The 21964-nt window shown below is 48.0% G+C and overlaps 1 protein-coding gene across 1 annotated transcript in view; it reads right to left on the reverse strand.

The window, feature by feature from the left end:
• Window positions 1-21797, reverse strand: part of CELF4 (CUGBP Elav-like family member 4) — a 360621-nt gene extending 338824 nt beyond the window's left edge. Inside the window, 1 exon segment of the mRNA XM_007945671.1 lies at window positions 21512-21797. Within this exon segment, the coding sequence (XP_007943862.1) occupies window positions 21512-21797 (286 nt within the window).
• Between the last annotated feature and the right edge of the window lie 167 nt (window positions 21798-21964).

Raw genomic sequence — 21964 nt, forward strand, 5'->3', positions numbered from 1 at the left:
GTGAGGCTGTTACACAACTGCAGATGCCCTGGTCCCACCATCATGGATATCGAAGGTCTGGGGAAGAGGCCAGGAGCTTTCTTTTTCACTGGAGTCCCAGAAGATTCTGATACAGGGATCCCGGGAGAGGATCAGAGTTGGGGCTGTAGGCCTAGCTAGACAAGGTAGGCTGCTGGAAAGGGCATTTCAGACAAAGCACAGTTGAGAATCCTAGGTTTGAGGATAGCATGGTGTCTTCAAGAGCCTGAGTGGTGGGATCCGCCACATGAGTGATGAAGTACCATTAGATCCATGCATGAATCCCTATGGTTCCTGGGGGGCCTCACTGAGTTCATGCAGGAGGTGGGTGGGACTGGGTACAGGGAGGACTAGCCCTTGGTGTGTGCACCCTCGTGGTTGGATTCAGCCTCCAAGTGGACCAGAGATGAGGCAAAGAACAGCCAACCTGAAACTAGATATGTGGGCAAGGCTTGAACAGGATAGATACAGGAGAGCAGAAATGCCTTCAGCCGGAGAGCAGATTCCAGGGGCCCCCACCCCAACACTCCTTTGCACAATTCTCCCCTCAGGAAACACTGCTTCCAAGTGCTGCCTCTGGGCTCACTGGTCAGGTCTGAATACCATCTGTTTCCACCCAGATGGAGCTGTGGGGAGGGGTCTCTCTTCCCGGAGCTGCTGCCCCCCATCTCTCTCTGTCTCCCTCCCTCCCTCTCTCTCTCTCTCTCTCACACACACACACACACACACACACACACGGCCCCTCACTTGCATGGTCTCCAAGGGGTGCTCAGGGCTACCTTCTGGGGAGTTGAGGAGCCCCTGCCCCTTTCTTCCGGTCTCCCAGGGGAATCTGTGGGCAGAATGTGAGAAAATGTCACAGATGGCCCAGCTGCACATCCAGGAAGCAGGGCGGTCTCTGGAGGACACTGTCTGACTTAGTGTCCCTCCAACTAGGCTACCCCCAACTACACGTGTATGGGACCCACCCTCCCCACTCTATTCCCACACTCCTCTCCCAGCCCCTGGCCACAGGCCCCTCAAAAATATACCTGCAATTGCAGAAAGCTGCAGGCATGCCCAGCTGAGGAGTTGGACCCATCTTTTCTGCTGTTTTTTACATGCACTTGTTAGAAACTCTAGTGATAGATGTACACACAATCTGTCACTGAAAACTTGGCCCACCCAACCCGCTACAGCCCACACACGCCTGCGTACACCCAGCATGTATGAGCACACACAGCCACACATCTTCTCACCCAGGCCCCACTGGCTCAGAGTGGAGTGTTCTCACGTGGAGATTCCATGCATGCACGTGCACACCACACACACATACACACACACATTCAACATACGGCTCTCGTGGCAGCTGCTGGAGGCTCCAGGCCCCACAGCTCCGCTAAGACCCAGAGTTTCAGGCTGGGCGCCAATGTGCTCCTGGCATGAGATGCTCCTCGCCCCTGACTGGAAGAGAAGCGGGGAGAAACTGGACAGCAGGTCCCAGGATGAGGGAGATTTACAGCCTCTCAGGGATGGAGAAAGGCCCTTTCCCCATGTTCCCTTCTCTGTCCAGAATCAGGGACAAAAAACACAGCACTCCCACTCCTGACACACACATACACTTGCCACATATTATCAATACACACACAATGTATGTGCATCCACATGTTGACATACATACAACAGATTCATAACAGAATGTACATGCATAATACAAGGATACAACACACAAACACACAACATGTCACTCACAGACACATCACGTGCTAGAAGACTAGCCCAGGCCATGATCATCCACAGCCCCCTCTCTGCCACAGGCCCCAGAGGTGCCCACGAAACCCCTCTTCACCTATGCAGTTACCAGCGCAGCATGTCCACAGCAGGACAGGGTGACTAACAAGTATACCACATCCAATGGCAACCTGGGGTGCCTCCTGTCCGGCACACATGGCTCAAGTCCATGCATGTCAAAGCAGGCCAGCCCTGTTGACCCGGGAAAGCCTCTACTTCCATATGCTCTACTCACCCATCATTAGAATTTTATTTTAAAGAAAAGAAAATTATCAGTTTTTTATTCCCTGATCAATTCTGCTCAGGGTATGTGTGTGTGTGTGTGTTACTCTCTTAATCCAGATCAGTAACACCACCTTCTCTGCCACACCCGGGCCCAGTGTGGGCCCATGGACAGGCAGGATGCCCTGTGGGCTGGGAGCAGGCTTGGATGGATGGCAGAACACTGGGTGTGCAAAGAAATCTTTCCTTGCTTGGAACCACAAGGTGAGGTAGTCTCCAAGTGTCCTCCAGGGGAGGTCCTGGCTGCAGCCCCACCACTCCCCACCCCTCCTTCTGTCACCACCTCCTAAAGCGTTCTCTTCCCACTTATGAAAACTACCTTGTTCTGCTCAAAGGTCTGGCCTTACTGTATGAGATCTGCCAGTGGCCAATGTATGGGCTGGATGGCCCTTAGAAGGCCTGCCCCAAACTTCTCCAGGACCTGCCTTTGGTCCTGGTCAGAAGAGCATACATTTGTATTACCAGAGGGGTTGGTTGGTTGTGTGTGTGTGTGTGTGTGTGTGTTTGTGAGGGTGTGAGATCAGGACCCACTTCCTAGGGCTGGGATGGGATGTCTATTATGACTGTTATGACTGCAGCCACAGGTGTATGGTGAAAGCAACGGTGGTTTGATGCAGGATGGAGATTACAGAGGGAGTGCTCACAGAACACACCTTCTGTTTGTTTGTTAATTTCTATTGAGGGCTTGACGATAGCTTTTTAGGGGGCGCCTGGGATGTACAGGTATGAGTGAGAGAACTTTTGGCTTCTGGCTTAGGGCTGAAAAGTGAGCTGAGGGCCCCCTGTGTTCCCTGAATGAAGCTCTTGTCACCCTCTTTTCCAAACAGTTGCCATCCGGTTGATTCTGACTCACAGTGACCCCATTTGGTCAGAGTGGAACATGCCCCATAAGGTTCTCAGTGCTGGCTTTTCAGAAGTAGATCCCCAGGCCTTTCTGCTAAGGTGCCTCTGAGTGGACTTGAACTTCCAGCTTTTCGGGCAGCAGTTGAGCACATTAACCATTTGTACCACCCAGAGACTCCCCCCTTTTCCAAACAGCTGGTTTTAGTTCTCCTACTAAATAAGTGGGAGCTCTGGTAGCGCAGTGCTTAAGGCACTTGACTGCTAACCAGAAGGCTGGCGGTTCAAACCCACCAGCCACTCCCCGGAAAGAAGATGGGGCAATCTACTTCCGCAGTGATACTGCCTTGGAAACCCAAGGAGGGGTTGCTATGAGTCGGGTCTGACTCGACAGCACATAATAACAACAACAACAACAACTAAATAAGTTATGTGGCTAAGTTGTATCTGTGACCTCTGGTTAACTAAGTCTCGTCAGTAGAAAGTGGTGTGTGAGTGTGTGGGTCTGTGTGAGTCTATACATCTGTGTCTGCATGTGCATCTCTGTGTGTTTCTTCATGTGAGTCTATGTGTGTGTCTGTGTGTTTCTATGTGTGTGTTTATGAAAGTGTATTTGTGAGTGTATCTGTATTTTTGAGTGTGTGCAAATGTGTATCTGTGTATCAGTATAGTGTCCATGTCTGAGTGTGTTTCTTTGTGGGTGTCTGAGTATATCGATATGTGTATTTGTGATGGGGCAATCTACTTCCATGGTGATACTGCCTTGGAAACCCAAGGAGGATCTATGAGTCGGATATGACTCGATGGCAGTGAGTTTGTTTTTTTTGTTTTTTGGTGGTTGTGAGTTACCCCTGTGTGCCTGTAAATGTGTACAAGTCTCTCTCTCTGTGTGGGTGTGTACATGTCTGCAGAGCCTCCAGAAAAGACAGCATGGAATTATTTAAGAAAACATTAGCCTGTAATGTCTCAGGGCTTCAGTTTCCCCCTCTGTCAAACAAAGGAGATGGGAGAGTGTCTTATTTACCTCCGTAAAAGGAATGTGTAGTAGCCACAGGAAGTGGGCTTGAGAATATGACAGGTTTGGGTGCAAATTCTGGCTCTGTGTCTCCTTAGATTGTCACATTTGTTGAGTTACTGCTCTAAGACCTTCCATTTCCTCAGCATTACAAGGGACACAGTGACACCTCTATCACAGTTTTGTTATGAGGGTTTTAGGTGATAAAATAAGTGAGACCCTTGTTTGTGTCTTGTGGTAGATGCTTGGCGAATGGTCCTCCCTGTCCATCTCTGAGCCATAAGGTCACCCTGGACATCTTAGTTTCCAGAGTGAGCAGGGCCATCAGTGCATCTCTGTGGTCTGATGGGGGTGCCGGCACTTGATAAATGACAATGACCCCAGAGAATTTAACTTTTACATCGTGCTTCTCTCCTATCAGCTCATTAGATGCTCACCATGACCCTAAAGAGGAGGTTGAGCAAGTGTCATAGTGATTTGAGAGAGGAGGTGAGCTGACTGGGTCCGCTGGGAAGCCAGAGGCAGGGCTGGGCAAGAACCCAGCAGCCAATTCCTGGTGTTGAACATGGCTGGTGCACTGGCCAGCTGCTTTCTGGGCAAGTAATGTCCAGAGCACTGAACATGACCCAAACCAAAGGGCCTCTGGAAAAGTCCAGCCCCCAGCCCCTCCAAACTGTATGACGCAGACCAGAGGAGCCTGTCTGACCTCCAGACTCCTGCAGATGATCTGCACAACAGACACGTAGACTCTGCCCTTGTACAGGAAACGAGGTGTGACTCTTGTGAAGTGTGGCTAGTCTCCCCACCCACCAACAATCGTTGGTGTTGTGGCTGCCAAAGCCAAATTCATTAGCCTCAGCACACACCTAGTTTCAGGATTGGACTCAAAGTAATGTTTGCTGCTTTCCTGAAGTTCAAACTCCTACAGAGCAGAGCAGAGCATTGGTGGTTCAGTAGTAGACTTCTCACCTTTCACGTGGAAGACCTGGGTTCGAATCTCAGCCAATGCACATCAAGCAGTTACCACCCATCTGTCAGTGGACGCTTACATGTAGATCAGGTTTCATTGGAGCTTCCAGATGAAGATGAAACAGGAAGAAGGACCTGGTGATCTATTTCCAAAAATCAGGCAAGGAAAACCCTATGGACCACACCAGTCCAATGTACAAAAGGTCACTGGAATGGCAAAATGGGTAGCATTTTGTTCCATTGCGTGTGAAGTCACCATGAGTCAGGGGATAACTCGGTGGCATGTAACAGCAGCAATAACATGGAGCAGAGCCTATGAAGAGTAGGGGTGAAGACAGCCTGATAGGCTGGTCTCCTAAGAACAGGCCTCGGCAGAGTGCACTCAATTTCACATTTAATTTTGGGCAGGTTTGTGGGGAATAAACCCACATTCTTTAAATCAGCAGGCCGGGCCCAGGAATGCACTGCCCTGTCAGCAGCCGTGCCTCTGCCCCTGTGACTCAGCCTTGCTCCCTCCCCACCCTGCCAGTGCCCATCCTGAACCTGCACTGCTCTGTGGTATCCTGGCAGGATTTGATCAGATTTTAATTTTCCTTCATCATCCCATTTCCATTTTTCTTTATTAAAAAAAAAAAAAAAAGTATCCATTGTATTTGGTTGCAATGGGGATGAAACAAGATCATATATAAGAGAGCACTTGCAAGATTAAAATGCTGTCTAAATGGAAGATATACTATAATCTAAATAAAATAAATAATTTAACATCTATGATATAGCACATAAGAAGCATGGTTAGACTTTAAATGACCGACAGCCTTTTGAACACAGGTGTGGACTTGATTTGGTAAATTACGTGGTTTGCACTATGTACTGTGAGCCATAAGATTTGATAGTATCTTATGACACATCATATTCCCAGCACAGAGAAAAGTAGAATCAAAATCAGTCGACATTAGGCTATTTTGGCATTCAAAACACAAGGCCCAGATTTGTGATCTTAACAGCTGAAGCTGGGAGGGAGAAAACTAAAAATACTAATGGGTAAGATGTCTCCATCAGCAGGCAATGTGGCCCACTGGGTGGGGGTGGGGGGTCCTGAGGAAAGTGCAAACCCCAAGAACAAGTCTGGGGAATGTAGCAGCAAGCAGAGGGGGGGCCTCTTGGGAGGAGGTGGAAGAGTCACGCTTGGCAGCGATTGTTCCTACTATTTATGAAACCAGATGAGGAGCTATAGGGCTTGTGGTGGCCCCCCTGTCTGCTGATTAGCTGGAGATTATATTGATGATGTAATAAAAATTCACTTTGTCTATTAAGTTTCGCCAGGACAATCAGGGAGAGATTAGATAAAAATCAGAGGAAATGAATAATAGAATGGAAGAGGAAAGCCACAAGCCTGGTCCCCTGCCCTAGTCTCAGTCAGTCTCCCATGTTCCCTGCAGTGGGGCATGAATAAGGATGCCCCCACCCCAGAACCCAGGCAAAGCAGAGCCGAAACGTCCCCTGAGCTGAGTTTGTGCTCCAGACATGATGTTGGTTTAAGTTTACTGACCATGTTTAATATTTGATTAAACCTTCTGTACAGCAGCCTCCTTGGATTGTCAGGCCCTTCTGGGAGTCTGGTGAGGGACCAACTTCTCGGCTGCTGGGATCCCTTCCATCTTGTCCCCCCAGGAGAGGTGGAGTTCGGTGTTGGTGATGCAGTTTTAGGCCACGCAGGCCCATACTGCCCACAAGACCTCCCTGCGTCCCAGTGTCTCCCTCTGGCCTAGCCCGTGTCTGAAATTCCCATGATTAGAGATATTTCTTTGGGTTAAGGCCTGGGCTCTAAAAGGTCCTTGTTAAAAGGCACGTGTCACCAGAGATAGTAACACATTAATGTCCATTAGCCGCCAGGGGACACATCTGCCTAGTTTGATTTGTCAGATCAGCAAGGGGCAGAACTTTGAAAGGATAGGAAAAGGAGGTCTCTTTTGGTTGGGAACTATTGTCCGGGAAGGTGGGGATAGCCTGAGAGCCCTGGGGCTTGGTCTACTGGGTCAGAGGAGGAAGTGTGGAGGAGGCTGGGTGATCAGGAGGTAGAAAGGCATTGGAAGACCACCATCACAGACTTTTGTACCCCTCCAGCTCCTTCCCAGGTCCACTGCTGCCCAGGGAACATCTGGGACCAGGAAGAGGCCAGGGATCTCAAAGTTCCGTAGAAGATCCACATTGTTGCTATCAGATATTATTGAGTTGGCTCTGACTCTTGGCAACCCCATGTACAACAGAACGAAACACTGCCCAGTCCTGTGCAATCCTCACAGTATTTGCTATGTTTGAGCCCATTGTCTTCCCTTAAAGAGTAGACCACAAGTGCTTCTGTCTTTTGGGTCCCAAAGATCACCTCGTCTGTTACTGCTCCTCTGCGCTGGGTTTCTCTTCCAAGATGGAGAGGCACCCTGATTGCTCTCCTACAGAACATGGGTTGTTCAGGAGCCCTCAGCTCTGTAGGCAAGTACATGACCCACACTGGGAGCAGTTCTTCCTGGGATTTGCCTCCAGTTGCAAGACTAGTTGCACCCCAGGAAACCCTGTCCTCTGGCTTTATCACCATTGTCTGGCAGCCATCCAGCCATTTCTGAGCTGAGGGCAGGTACAGAGAAGAGGCGGAGGGTGAGGGAAGATTCCAGTCTCCAGAACCCCAGTGTATCATTTGGGATGGTCAGCTGAGGGAGCCTGTGGGGACAATCTGGATGCTTGCCTCAGTGACAGGGAACAGGGCCATGGGTTCATATATTCTGTGAGTAATTTCTCAGCCCGAGTGGGCTGCAGTTGGAATAGCTGAAGGACATTGCAGCCCCAAAGCAGGTGAGGACAGCCCTTTCAGTTTGTGTGTGTGGTACCGACTGCCTCAGAAGTATCTGCAGCTCTGTCCCTGCCCCCCCACCACCTTATTCTCCCTCAGCCACACTGTCATTGGGTCTAGATTTATAGAAAATTAGAAATTCCTTTGTCTATCGGCCTAAGAGTGAGACTTCAATACAGTGGGACAAAAACAACAAAATGGAATGAAACAAAACAAAGCACCAAACCTGTCAGCTTCCCAGCCTCCGTACAGCCCTAGGTCTGTCCTGTTCCCATCTGTCAGCATTGGCATAGGCCCCCCATCTCTACCTGGAAAACCAATGCCAAAGCCACCTGGAGAGAATGCCTATGCTCCCATCTTTTTGCTCCTCTTTTGTGGGAGCAATTTTTTACTTATAGGTTCACCATCTAATAACACAGCCAAGTTATGGAGGTGAGGGGAGATCCTCGACCTCCTGAAGGGAAGGCCTGGACTCAGAATACCTGAATCGAACCTGATTCTGTATCTCCCTGAGAGAGACCTAAATCTCTACATTGGACCCAGGGAGTCCCAGTGGGGAGACATGGCATGTGTCCCCCATGAGACTGGAAATTCCCTATGCTCCCTGCTTCTGCCTATGGTGGGGGAGCCCAGGGTCCCCCTTCCCATGAGGGGAACAGAAACAGAGAAGGGAAGGGTTGGGGTGCATCTCAGAAGCTACCTATACTTGGGCCGCTAACTCCCCTTGCTTGACCTAGCAGGCCCTTCTTCCTCTGCTGGTCTCTAGGACCCTCCCTCCCATCTCTGGCCTCTGCTGTGGACTAGCCCTTTTAATCACCAGTTTATCTGAGACCAGGTTAGAACACTCAGAGTTAAGGTATTACTGAGAAACTAAGGGGGAAACAAACCAAGCCTTGGTGATCTTGTCCTGAGCAGACCTAACCTGTACCTGAAGGGAGAAGAGCTAGGGCCTAGCACATGGGAATACTCTGTGTTAGGCAGGCCTGGGGCCCAGCTCCTGCTCCCTGACCTATCTCAGCGGGGCTTCCTGCAGGAAGATTTAATGGCCTTTGCATGAGGTGTGTGGCTGGGCAGTCCTTCCCAAGAGATGCCCCTCCCTCTGTGTTCTGAGCTGCCATTGTGGCCTGGTGGTCTCACCTCAGCCTGAAGACTAGCTTTTCCCTCGCTGAGACACCAGGCCTCTCTGGGCCCGTCCTTCAACTTGCTGCTCCTCTATTCTCCCTGGGACCCAACTCAGCTGCCTGAGCCAGATCCCACCTTTATTCCTCACTCTCAGGAAACAGATTTCCAAAGTTGCCCAACAGAATTACAATAGAATTTATTGTACCATAAATGGAATGATTTCCTTATTGAGATGGTCACAATGAGCATAAAGAGGAGGCCATTAATTTCTCATAAAAAATAAAACTTCTAAAAGAAAATGAAGACTGAAAATATGCAAGTAGTGGCTCCCTGCTCTGGCCTCTTGACTCTTCTGGACCTCAGCGGACCAGGTGATGGCCACCATCTGATCACTTACAGTCTCTTCACTGCTCAGCACAGCCCACCTGTCTCACCAGATGCAGGAGAGTGTGGGCATATGTGTCTTGAAGGGGCATTTGTAAGTTCCTTTGCAGAAGTTGAGGGGACACAGCAATTTGGAGGTGGATTCATGTCAGGACCTAACTCTGGGAAAGATTCTGGTGCTTGGTCAAGCTCTCCCCAACACTGTTGCTGTCGAGTTGATTCTGACACATGGAAACCCCATGTGTGCAAAGTAGAACAGTTCCACAGGGTTTTCAGAGCTGTGAAGAGTTGGCGGGGGAAGCATGGGGAATGTTCCAGTGTCGTGGGGAACACATGCCATGTCTTCCCACTGGGACTCCCTGGGTCTAATGAACAGATTTGGATCTCTCACAGATAGGCAGGCCTTTCTTTTGGAGCTTCTACAGGTGAGTTTGAACCACCTTTTGGCCAGTAGTCATGCACTTAACCCTTTGTACCATCCACCTGCCTCTCCCTGATACACCAGAAAACCTATTGAGAACCTATAGGATAGAGTAGAACTTCCCCATAGGGTTTTTAAGGCTGTGAATCTTGTTTGAAAGCCAACTGCCAATCTTTCTTCAGAATAGCAGCTGGTGGGTTCCAACCACTGACCTTTGGATTAGCTGTTGTTGTTGTTATGTGCTGTTGAGTCAGACCCAACTCAAAGCAACCCCTCCTTGGGCTTCCGAGGTAGTATCACTACAGAAGTAGATTGCCCAACCTTCCTTCTGAGGAGTGGCTGGTGGGTTTGAACTGCCAGCCTTCTGGTTAGCAGTCAAGTGCGTTAGGCACTACACTATTAGAATAGCTGAGGGTTTAACCACTGCCCCACCAGGACTCCTCCCATATAGAGAATAAAAAATAAAAACCACACTAAACTGTATGCTACAACTGTTTATGCAATACGACAAAACTCATATGCATGCAGAATCTAAGATGCATTCCTTCCAAATTTTCTGATTCTGATTTCTTGCTTTGTGTGTCACCCCCCCCTCCCCGCCCTCTCTCCCCTGTTTTACTGGTTCCCAGGGCACAGGCCTGACCTGCCTATTAAGGAGGGAACTGCCCAGGTCTCGCATCACCACCGAACGGGCTTCCAAGAGCTCCCAGCATCAGAGGAGCAACAGAAGCAGCGTACCCTCACCTCAGGAAGGAGTAGGGTGCAGGACAAGTTTTGTTTATCAGCGCCTGGGGTGGAGCAACCAGGACTGCCCGAAGCTTCAGTTTCAGGGGACAGGCTGATCTCGCATGCAGGAAGTTCCCCCTCTCGCCATCAGAGGGCAGGCGGCCTCCGGAGGAGAGAGGACACCCTGCTCCCACAAGCAGTTTGGGGGCTCCTCCCCAAGGAAGGGAAAGGACCTAAGAAGTGGCCTAGCTTCTGGTGCTCGGCTGCTCTCCCTAGAACTACTTAGACCTGGGCCTTGTGACTGAGGAGGACACAGGGCCCTTCTGACCTCTGGCGTCAAGATCCACCGTCATTATGCACCTTCTGTGGCTGAAGCCTCCTGGTTCATATTGGGCAAAAGTGTGGAGATCTGGAAACTGTGGGGATGGCATTGGGGGCTGGGGCTTTTCTGAGAAGGCTAGACCAGGAGCAACAGGAAGGGAGTAGCAGATGCCCCTGCCGGCCCGTTTGTCCCAGGCTCCTATGCCGTGTGTGAGTTCTGGGGTCTGTCTGTAAGAGGCCGAGGGATACTGCTCACCCCTTGGCAACCAGAGTGGGTGGATGTGTGGCGGAGGTCAGGGAAGGATTAAATGGAGGATGTCTCTGGTGCCTAAGCACCAGAGCAGGTTGGGTTTTTGGCTGTCACTGGAAACCCCTGCCTGTCCTCCTCTGGCTCTCTCCCAGGGGCCATCAGACACTGGATGCTGCCTTTACACTCCTTCCTCAGACCATCCTTTCAGATGTTACCCAAGGCTGCCAAGAAGGGCCAGAAACAGCCCCAGCCAGGTATCTGGAAGGGAAGGGAGGGAAGAGTCAGGGCCACAGTCCGAATGGAATTCCAAGGCCAGAAGCTTGGCCTTCCCTTCTCTGCTCACCCACCGTGACTAGAAATGAACCTCAGGGAGAATAGGCTTTCTGAAGGGTGACTGGACACAATTCAGAACATCACCCCCCATCAGTAATGCTGTTGGGGCAGGACCTTTCATCCCTGGCTCTGCTGGCCCCCAAAAGCTCAATCACAGTGACTGATTTGACTGTGTCCCCTTTCCTGGAACCCCCAAAGCCACAGATCCCATACTAGCATTTTCCGGGGCCAGGATTCTATCACTTAACTGGGGCTACTGCTCTGGACTCCTCTTACCCTCTCTGAGTTGGATCTTTTCATACAGCAGGTGTCTCATCCGGTGAGACCAAGCCAAGCCAAGTATTGATTTGACAGAAAGATATGGATATGTTGGATGGATAATGGTTAAGAGATCCTATTTCTTTCTTTTCCTGTTCAGAGAACACCTCTCCTCTGCCCAAACCCACTGGAAAGCAGAGGCCGGATGAGGAGAGAGTGCTCTCATCGTTCACTCAGGGACACCTCCGCTCCCCCTGGTCTCCTTCCAGGAGTTCAAGACCATGAACCCTCTGGGAGCAAGGTTCCCCCTCTCCCACCACGGCAAGCACTCCCAACATCTTTGCCTCTCTGTATATTCTTAGAACCAGTCAATATGATTAATTTTACATGGGCATAATTTCCTGCTATTGTCGCTCAGACCTTCTTCCAGCCTCGCCCATCAGCAGCGACATGATACAGTTTCTGGTTATATTGGTCAACCAAGATATCGATATTATTAATAATGGATATCTATATGCTGACCTTTGTCCACACAACTGAATCACTCTGGGTTGGCTGTCACATTTCTTTAAGAGGTATTGATAAGCTCATTACTGGAAGGGCATGTACAATCTTAGGTGTGTGCTTTTCACTACCTGCAAGTATTTCTTGTGAAAATCTACCTTTTTGGATGAACTGGTGTGAGTGCATTGACATGTGCAAGAGAATATCTGTGTTCCTATGTTTTGTGGTGGGTGGGGGTGTGTGTGCACATGTGCATATGTGTACATGCACATGTAGACATGAGTGAGTGTGTGAGTCTGTCTTAAACACCAGCCCTTTTAGACCTGATCAAATAGTCAATTAGAGCATTATAGGGAGGTAGCAGAATCAGAGAGTTCCTACAAATACACTGTGATGTAGTGTTTGATCTTTGGATGCCTCTTGTCTCCCAGGACTTCTGCGAGGAGGCTTGGCTTTATAAGGATATTATTAGGTTGATGCCTCATTCTCTCAATTTACCTGCCAGGCAGGAGACAGCACTCACTGCATGCAGTCTTGCCAGAACCAGCCACAGGGAGGTGCACTGAAGGCCATACTGCAGGTTTCACTTTGGGGCACACTGTTCTCAGTCTCAGTCTGTTTATCTGTGCACTGGCAACAATTAGTCCAGCTCTGCCTTCCTAAGAAGGCGCCTTGGTGGCGAGTTACCAAGTTAAACTCTTGGCTGCTAACTGAAAGGTCAGTGGTCCCAACCCACCAGTGGATCAATGGGAGAAAAGACCTGGCAATTTGCTTCTGTAAAAATTACAGCCTAAGAAACCCCATGGAGCAGCTCTACACCATCATACAGTGTTGCTATGAGTCAGAATTGACAGCACACAACAACAACTTTCCTAAGACCACAGAGGGAAGGTTGACTCAGCTCAGCCTCTCAGCCTTCTGCACCAAAACTGTCTGTCGTACAGATGCTCCACACACCTCAAGGCCTTGTTTATTACACAGTGGACAGTGACATGAGGCCCCTTGCCTGTGAGAAGGCAATGGTTTTGTGTAGTTCCATGGTAGAATGCATTCTGGGTATGAGAATGTGTGTGCGTGTGTGCACACATATGTATGCAGACCTCACTGCTACGTATCCAAGTGGCTGCTCTCATTTCTACCTGCATGGACAGTGGTGTCAGGGACAAACATTCGACACTGCCTCTATCTACCTGGTCTACAGTCATCTGTCCTGTTCAGGCCCAGCCACGCTCATTGTCAGGGGTGCCCTCTCACCCAGCCCTGTAAAGTGAAGCCAACTAGCTAGAGATATCTTTTGGATCCTCAGACATAGTGTATGAATAAACCAGACATGGATTAATTAGGTGTGACTGCATCATTAAATTAGAATAATGAACAAACAGCCACGTATGGCATTCAAATCTGCCTAAAACGACTCCAAGGGTTGCTTTCAAGTAAGTCACCTGTCAGTTTGTACGTTTCGGGGGCCTCTGGAGAGTGAGGTTCCTGTCATGTCTCAAGAAGCGGATCCTTTAGGCAGCACCTACCCCAGGCAAGGCCCATCCTTCAACAGGCACCCAGACTCCACAACTGAATCCAAACAATGGCTTGGTTCGATATAGCATCATCTATGCACGCTTCAGCTGAGAGCATTTCTCAGAGTGAAATACTACAATAGGACAGGTGCTCAAGAGACAGGAGGGAGAAGTTAAGAGGTGTGGGCAGCAGATGTGAAATGTATCGATCCCATAATATTTATGTGGATGCGCACATAGTTGCTTGTGCGTACACACACACAAACACACGCTCCCACCTCTTTTACATTTTCTTAAACTCTTTCTTCTGTTAAGATTCCTATTTCAGTCAGATAGATTTGAAGGTGAATCAAGCTTCAGTTGTATAATTTTAGAAACAGCTGGAGCACGACAGCCCCCTGCCCTGGGTGGACAACAGCCTTTGCAATCCCCCACCCAGGACAGAGCAGCGCTGCGGTGCAGCCACTGTTTGTCTTTAACAAAGAAGAGGAAGTCAACAGCTAAGAGGGAAGCAAATGGGAAGCTTACCTGCCTCAGTGGCAAGCTGTGGCAGAGCCTAATGCATCAGGGGCTTTGTTAGTGAGATCTGTTAAGTATCTTGAAACCTTTGATCTGTAGCTGCTCTTAACAAAGGTGATAATTAATTAAAGCAGAGTGTATTGCAATAAAGTAACATCGTGGTCAGTTTATGCGCAGTCCAGAGCTGGCCCTCGGAAGTCTCTGTCAATTAAACTCTTGTTGGAGGCCAGCTCATTATCAATTATTTTTTTCCCTGAGCTTTGATCAATATTTTGGCTGCTCTGTCCTTACAGAACCCAGACTACTTCTGTGTCCATGAGGACACCTATTCATTTACATCTTGCAGATGGCCACATAGGATTTGTTCCTGAGCTGAGCCGAGCTGCTGGGAATTGCTCTGTCTGAGAGCCGCGGTCAGCTCATGCTGGAGGGAGATACAAGGCAGGGTAAGAGAAGCAGAGTGTGGAGCAAGTGGAAGGGGAGAACCCATGCAAATGTAGGCCCCTAAAATACCCCGTTCTGCTCCTGGCAGGACTCTGAAGTGTGGGCAATTACCTTCCTGCTGCTTTGTCAGCTCTTGGGCTCCTGCGGGCAAGGCTGGGATCTGGCTTTATGACCACACAGGGGTCCCAAGGAACTTGGTGGGTGGAGATAGAAGCCCTAGGCCAAGCACATCAACTCTGGAAATTCCTCTGATGCCTGCTCTACCTCAAACATTGTCTTTCTGTCCTGGCATCTTTAACTGCACCCCTGCACCCCAATGGAATAGCTATCTCCCTTCTTAAGCTCCATTTGAGGTTTGGGTGGGTATCTTACACAGCAAGGTGAAGACAGTAAACAGGAAGAGGAAGGATGATGATAAAAGGGCTACAGCTAAGTTGGGGGGGTGCTCTTTTTCCCTTCCCTGGGCTATTTGGGCAGGATTGGATGCCTTTTGTGATTCTTGGAGATGCTGTGTATTTTAAGGTCTGCAGAAACAGTGGAAGCAAAGGGGTGAATGTGCTGCTCTTGCTATAGAGAGCCCAAAAGGAGGGCAGACCAGTCCCTGCCACGCCCTGCCTGGGTTTAGGGAAAATGCAGCTCTCTGTTTGGAGGTCCTGGTTTGACTGAGAGGTGTGTGTGTGTGTGTGTGTGTGTGTGTGTGTGTGATGGGTGTTGGGTAGGGGGTGATGACTTTTTCATTCCTGGGCCTGTGGGCATGGGGACATGGGGCAGCTACAGAGCACACCACCATACTATAAGTTAGATCATTGACAAACTCAATCGATGAGTTTTGAGGTGGAGTACGTATGTAATAAGAACAGCACCATTCTTCCCAGATTCTCTCCTTTTCCCCATCACCCTCTCCCAGATCCTGCATACAGCTTTGCAAGATGAAACCTCCCTTACTACCACCTCCACGACACTTGAATTTATTTTCTCTTCCCTGCCCAAACACATACACATGAGATCACACTCACATACATCCACATCCATGAAGGCTGCAACATCTTCCCTTCCTCAGCGCTCTGGGAGCCACAGAGATACACAGGCTTTCACACCCTCGAGCTATTCTCTCTCCATGTCACATGGGATTTCCCTTCCAAGTTCAGGAGCTGCTGCAGTTTCAGCCACTATCACCCAGCACGCCCAGCTTCCAGCTGGCTTTTTGGCCTGGAAACTTTTAGTTCTTTTTTCCTGTCTATGATGTTGGGCCTCATTCTCTGTTGCATTTTTCTCTCCTCCTTAGCATGTCCATCCCAAATCCTCTTCAGTTGAGATCCCCCCTGTGTCAGTTTGGAAACCGACCATCTTCTGATGGCACAGAGGTATGAGCTGTGCAGTGTTTTCCTCAAAACCATCTGAGACAAATTCTTTTTTCAACTAAGGAGGTGGTATCTTGGACATCTTCCCAGGCATCACTCGGAAACCCCTCTCCCTTCCTCTATGTAGTCTATAATAAGTATAATGAAGAGGATGCTGATGCTGGTAACAATGACGGTGATGGCTATGCTCAAGTCACTGGGCTGCGGCTATATCACTGGGCACCAGGAAACCAGCTCTTTGAAAGCACTCAGAGAACTTTACAATATGCCTGGATGAGAAGCATATCTATGGAACACAGTGTTGTAATGGTTTTCCTTTGGGTTGTTTTCAAGCTATGACTTCACTCAAGAAAAGCTTTTCTTTTCTTTCTTTTTAAAATTTTGTTTTGTGTTTGAGGAGCCACAAAGATTCAGCCAACTGAAGCACGCGATGAAAAGAGCAAAAGTATGCCAAGGGGGTTCTTTCTGCCCAGTCTAGAATTCCCATTAAAGCTAAGGGGGGATAAGAACGTTAACATTTCCCTGTTGAACTGCAGTGAAATCTAGGCCAGCCCCGGCTCCCACATGTGTGGGATGCACTTAGTCATGCCTGCACACGGATGCATCTCCATGCACGTGTGATGTTCATTTATCTGTGTGTGCTGATTTTGAGGAAGTCTATTTAAAAGAGAAATGAAATCACCTATAAGAAGCAAATGACTACCGTTGTCTTAAATAAACCAACAATTTTCCAATAATTTTTTCTTTCCTCTTAAATATAATACTTATCAACATCTAGAATTTGAAGGTCTTTTTTTTTTTTTTTTTGGTGGTGGTTGTTTTGCTTTCATTTTATTTTGCAATAATTACAATTGCTTATTTTTTTGGTGAAACTTATTTTTTTTTTAAATATTTTCTTATTACACAGCTATTCTGTTGTTCTCATCTCTTTCTCATGAGGCAAATCATTTTTCTAAAAACTAGGTGTGTACCTAGCCATTCTGCAAGCTTCCTTCCTTGGACAGAATCAAATTTTTATTTTTCCAAAAGTTCATCTTAACTGAGCTGAAAGCCAAGCTGCTAGTCTGGCTTTACTGTCTCTTAGAACTGCTTGAGAAAAGGAATCAGGTGAAGCCTCACCAGCTTTAATTCATCTATTTACAGAAAAAAAAAAAAAAAAAGCCATCTTGGCTAAAGTCAAGTGGTGGAAACTCCATGTTCTGAGGATTATGGCATCTTAAATGCAAACATAAGACATGAAGATGGTTTCGAGTCACCAAAATATAACTACAACCCTTTCTCCCAACCATGCCCCAAATCAAAAGGGGTTCAGGCATTTCCTGCTCAGGTACCGCTGAAATGTGAAGCCGTGCACCTGATGGTGAGTATATTTTTAAATGACACACTCTCCGGGACTAATTCTACACAAAGCTTTCATTACTTTGTCCCTACTTGCCTTCTGAACATTGTGTGAAACTATGAGGGGCTGCAGTCTCTGCAGCTGGGCTCCTTGCTCGGGAACCCCCCAGGCTGCCAGTAGAGTCGATTTTCCTCTGGGTAGCGAGGAAAATCTCAATGCAGAGTGGTTACCCAGGCACAGATCTGTTCTGACTGGATAACAAGAGGGAATGTGATGTGTACTTGGCTGTTTAGATTAGAATGCATCACAAGCTCCAGAGCAAGCACACATCAGTAGTAAAGGCTGTTTAAACCTTCGGGGACAACCCTATGTTTAGATTACATTAATTCATAAATATTATACTAAATACCACTTAAATTGGACTTAAATGATTTCAAAGATAATGCATTATAATATGGCTATCCAGAGAGCACTAGTCTTTATGTCTCCCAGTTACTCATCTTTGCTGCCTCCTATGCTGCTAGACAAGACCAAAGTTATGAATGGATTGCTGGCTTGCTCGTGTGTGATCCACTAACTGTGTGTATGTGTGTTATCTGACATGGGCATGTATGTGTGTACCTGTATCTGCAGTCACTGCCTCTGTTTGTTCTCTAGAAAATAAAAATAAGAAAAGAGAAATAAATAAGAAGTGAGGAAAGGGAAGAATCAGACGAGTGGGTGACCTGTTCTCTTCTTCAAGGAAGAAAAAGTCTACAAGAACAGGCAAAACTGGCCCTCAGTTCACTTCTTCTGCTACCCCGAGACTTTGCCTCTTTCTTCTTTAATCAATACTACAGTGTGTTTCTCTTTGGAGCCTGGAAAAGCAATCTTTCCCAAAGTGCTTATCATGGAGGAGACAAGAAGGCTCAGAGTTAGCCAGGAGAGTTTGCATGAACTGGGTGTTCTTCTTTGGGTATTTCTTTGTATTTTAATTTTCAACCCATTTTCTTCCTTTCTCTCCCTGTCTAGCACCCAGAGTCACCCCAGAATTGCTTTCTGGTCTCCAGGGAGTGAATATACCATTACAGTAATTACCCTAGTCCACAGCTGCTATTTGCTGCCTCCCCAGCCCAACAGCCTTTCTCTGATATGACTGGGTTTGCTCCACAACACCCACCCACTCCCTCCTCCACAGACTCCCAATTTGACTGGAGTAATTGCCTTTTAAGGTTCACTCTACGCATGGCAGGTATTCCATTAACCCTTAGAACTACTTCCTATTTTAGTTACCTGAAATGGCAGATGGCCAACAAATGGAAACCCACCTGGAATCCCGTGCATTTCATTTAATTTTCACTTATTTTCTTTTCCTTCTCTCTCTCTTTAAATCAATAACATACACATTCCATTCATACTGGAAGCCAATTTTATCCCAGTATAATTTATTTCAATTGTATCCCAATATGGTTCAGTAGAAGTTAGAAATTCAAGAAAGGGAGAACAAGAGACACAAATATGCCCTGAAATCAGGCTTAACAAAGGCACGTTTTTGTCCCTAGCCCCATGTTGTCAATTTAGAAATAGGAAAAATCTAGAAGCCAAAAGCAACCCTCACTCCTTAAGCCTCATCATGCCTTTTGACTTAACAGTAATTGATCACCAGTGGCAAGCGAGTAATTTTTTTAAGGTGGCCAGAGGCTTATTTGATCAGGATTAGCTAATAAATCAAGCAGCATCACTGAAGGAGGAGTTCAAACTCTTCTTGGACTGAACAGACCAGACCTCGGGAACTGTCTCATTTATTTAGCTCTCTGGGAGCTTACAGGCACTGTTAGGGACACTGTGGCCCAACCTTGCTCTATAAAAATCAGAGGGATGGAGGGGCAGGAAGTTTCACAAGAGAGATATATGCTTAGGCTCTGAAGGCTGAGCTGCGACAATGAGGCGGGCACCCAGCATTCAGAGCCAACAGGCCTACCTGCCACTGACTGAACCAGTTTAGGGGAAGAATTATTTAGAAAATGAAGTTTTGTTTTCCCACGAATTCTAGTCAGGTATATGTCTGTGTATGTGTGTGTGTATGCCCGTATTATAACATTATTTACTTTTCTGATGCAAATGATGGTCTTTTTCTCTGCTATAATATGAGAGAGTCAAAATTACACCAGAAGCAAAGTGATGATATCAGCAAGGGATTGTGAAAAGAAACCAAGGAATATTGTTAAAGTTTATCTTTATTTGAAATAGAGAAACAAATAAGTGCTCTCTCTAATCCAGCTCTCATAAAAAATCCAGTCTTAACAACTGTCTTTTGCTTCTAGTGGGTTCATATATATTTTTTAACTTTGAAATTTTAAATCACTGTAAGAACTCATCCCTAAGATGGGCAAAAGACTTCCATGTCCAGGCTTTTTAATTTTTATTATTACTATTTATAAACTGGTGACATTTTAAAATGACAAAGATTTGATACAAATCTTGATTAGCGTCTAGAAAGCTTGACTAGAAAGGGAAAACCTATAAAGATATGGTTGACTTGAGAGGGAGGGGAAAAAGAAACAAATATTATTTTGAAGAATATGTTGCCCTCTCTAATATATTTTCTGAACAGACAGACATTTTGGATAAAGGTTGGTTTCTTTCCCCATTGCAACCCCTACCCTCACCCTACCCCAACAAACCTAGTACATTTCCATTCTATTGTGTTTTTGTGCTACTCAACATGCCATTAACTTTAAGATTTACTCCTCAGCAGGCAAGCTGGAAGACGCTAAAGCCAATAAAAACTGCTCTCTGGGACTCCAACTATGAAGAGTTTGGAGCTCTGTTTAGTATTCGGATGAAGGGAGGGCCAGAGAAGGAGGGAGGTTGTGATAGTGAAAACCGCTGCTGCTTAGAGAGCCAGCCAGCTCCGCGCTCTGAACCTAATGTGCTGAAGGATCAGTTCTGTTCATAGCCTATTTGTGGCCAAGGATGAGGCTGCTCAGTGTGTGTGTGTGTGTGTGTGTGAGAGAGAGGGAGTGTGTGTGTGTGTGAGTGTATTTCATCTTTAAAACCACCAGCTCGAGCACAGCATCTTCGGCGGCTCTCCACGCTACTGTTTATTAAAAAGCGGAACGTCCATACACATCCCCTACAACTTCCTTGGCCGTGTGCTCCTTCCCTGCCTGGCAATCAATCTCTCTCAGAAAGCATTTAACTTGCCCACACAGCTCCGGCACCGATTAATCCCCACTGCACATCCTATACATTACTGTTATGAGCAGAGCACTGGGCTAATTTCGTCACCCACCAACCACCCACACACGTTCTACAACCAAACACGTTTGGTGCTCTGCCTTAAAGATAATAAAACAAGGAGAAAACAGGCACGCTGCAGACAATTCCCATGATCACTTTCCTAAAAAGTTGCTGGGTTTTAATTCTTTGATTATTCTGTTTTTCCCCTCCCTCAAGCACTCACTATCAATGATTGCTTTAAGGGAGAGAAATAATGTACTACAAAGCTCTCTGCATGGTGAGTTTGGGATAGATTAGGGTATCTCCTTCAAAATGCATATATCACACACAGATTCCTTCCCAAAGCCCCGGTTTCCCGGGAAGTGGACCAACCAGTCCTCCCTGACCCCCACTCCACCCAGGGGATGACTGTTTCCTTGATCATTCTTGCTTTAGGTATTGTCACTCCTTCCTTCAAACAGTCCCCCCTTACCCTCCCCCTCAATCAGATGATTGAGGTGCACTGCTCGATAGGGAGAGTTTACTGTTAAATTGATAGCGAAATAAAAATACCCCTTTGAATTTGTCAGCTCTCCCTTTTAGACGGGTTTGCTCCCACTACTCTGGCCCAGAGCGGAGCAGTAGGAGGAGGAAGAGACCATCTCCTATTAGAATTTTCAGCACCACGGCGATGGACAGCACCCTAGGTCCCTGGCCCGCCGACCGCCAGCCAGTCCGCTCAGCGTCCCGGGCTCTGCCGGTGCAGCCGTCCCCATCCCAATGTCTCAAGTCGCTGTCCCCACGAAACCTAAGCCCAGTTTTCCCTCGATCTTCCTCTCTCTCCTACCATTTGCGCCCAATGCTTTCCTCAAGGCACCGCTCCTATTAGCTCTTCGCCCAAAACACAGCCTTGCCCCAGCGAGCAGCTCCCCACGCACCCCAGCCCAGGGCTCCGCTGCCCGCGCGCCTCCCTCCTCGGCGCCCGCCCGAGGCTCCCTCTCGCGCCGTCTCCCGCTTGTTCGTCGCCTGCCCGCTCCTTCTCCTCGGCAAAGTTGGGTAGGAAAGGTGCACTCACCTTTGTGCATGCCTGTGAACCTGTCCTTCAGGACCGTGAGCTCGTAGATCTTGCCGAACTCCTCGAAGAGGGGCTTGAGGTCCTTCTCATCCAGGTTGCGGGGGATCTGCCCAATGAACAGCTTGATGGCATCGTGGTCCTTCATGGGAATGGTCGACGGGTTCCCCGGGCTGTGGCTTAATCCGTTCATGTGCCCGGCGCTGCCCGGGCTGCTGCCGAGCCCGTTGGTACTGAGGCTCGCGTTGTCAGCCTGTCCGTTTGCTAACGTGGCCATCTTTATATACATAGAGAAAATCTTCTTTCCTTTTATTCTTTCTCGCTCGCACTCTCTCGCTCCTCTCCCTCGCTCGCTCGCTCGCGCTCACACACGCACACGCATACACACACTCGGGTTCTCTCCCCCTCGCTTTCTCCACACCTCGCTCTCCTCTCTCTCTTTCTCCTCTCTTCTCT

Source organism: Orycteropus afer, unplaced genomic scaffold, assembly GCF_000298275.1.
Source record: "Orycteropus afer afer isolate SDZICR_OR568_19922 unplaced genomic scaffold, OryAfe1.0 scaffold00141, whole genome shotgun sequence".
Lineage (NCBI taxonomy): Eukaryota > Metazoa > Chordata > Mammalia > Tubulidentata > Orycteropodidae > Orycteropus > Orycteropus afer.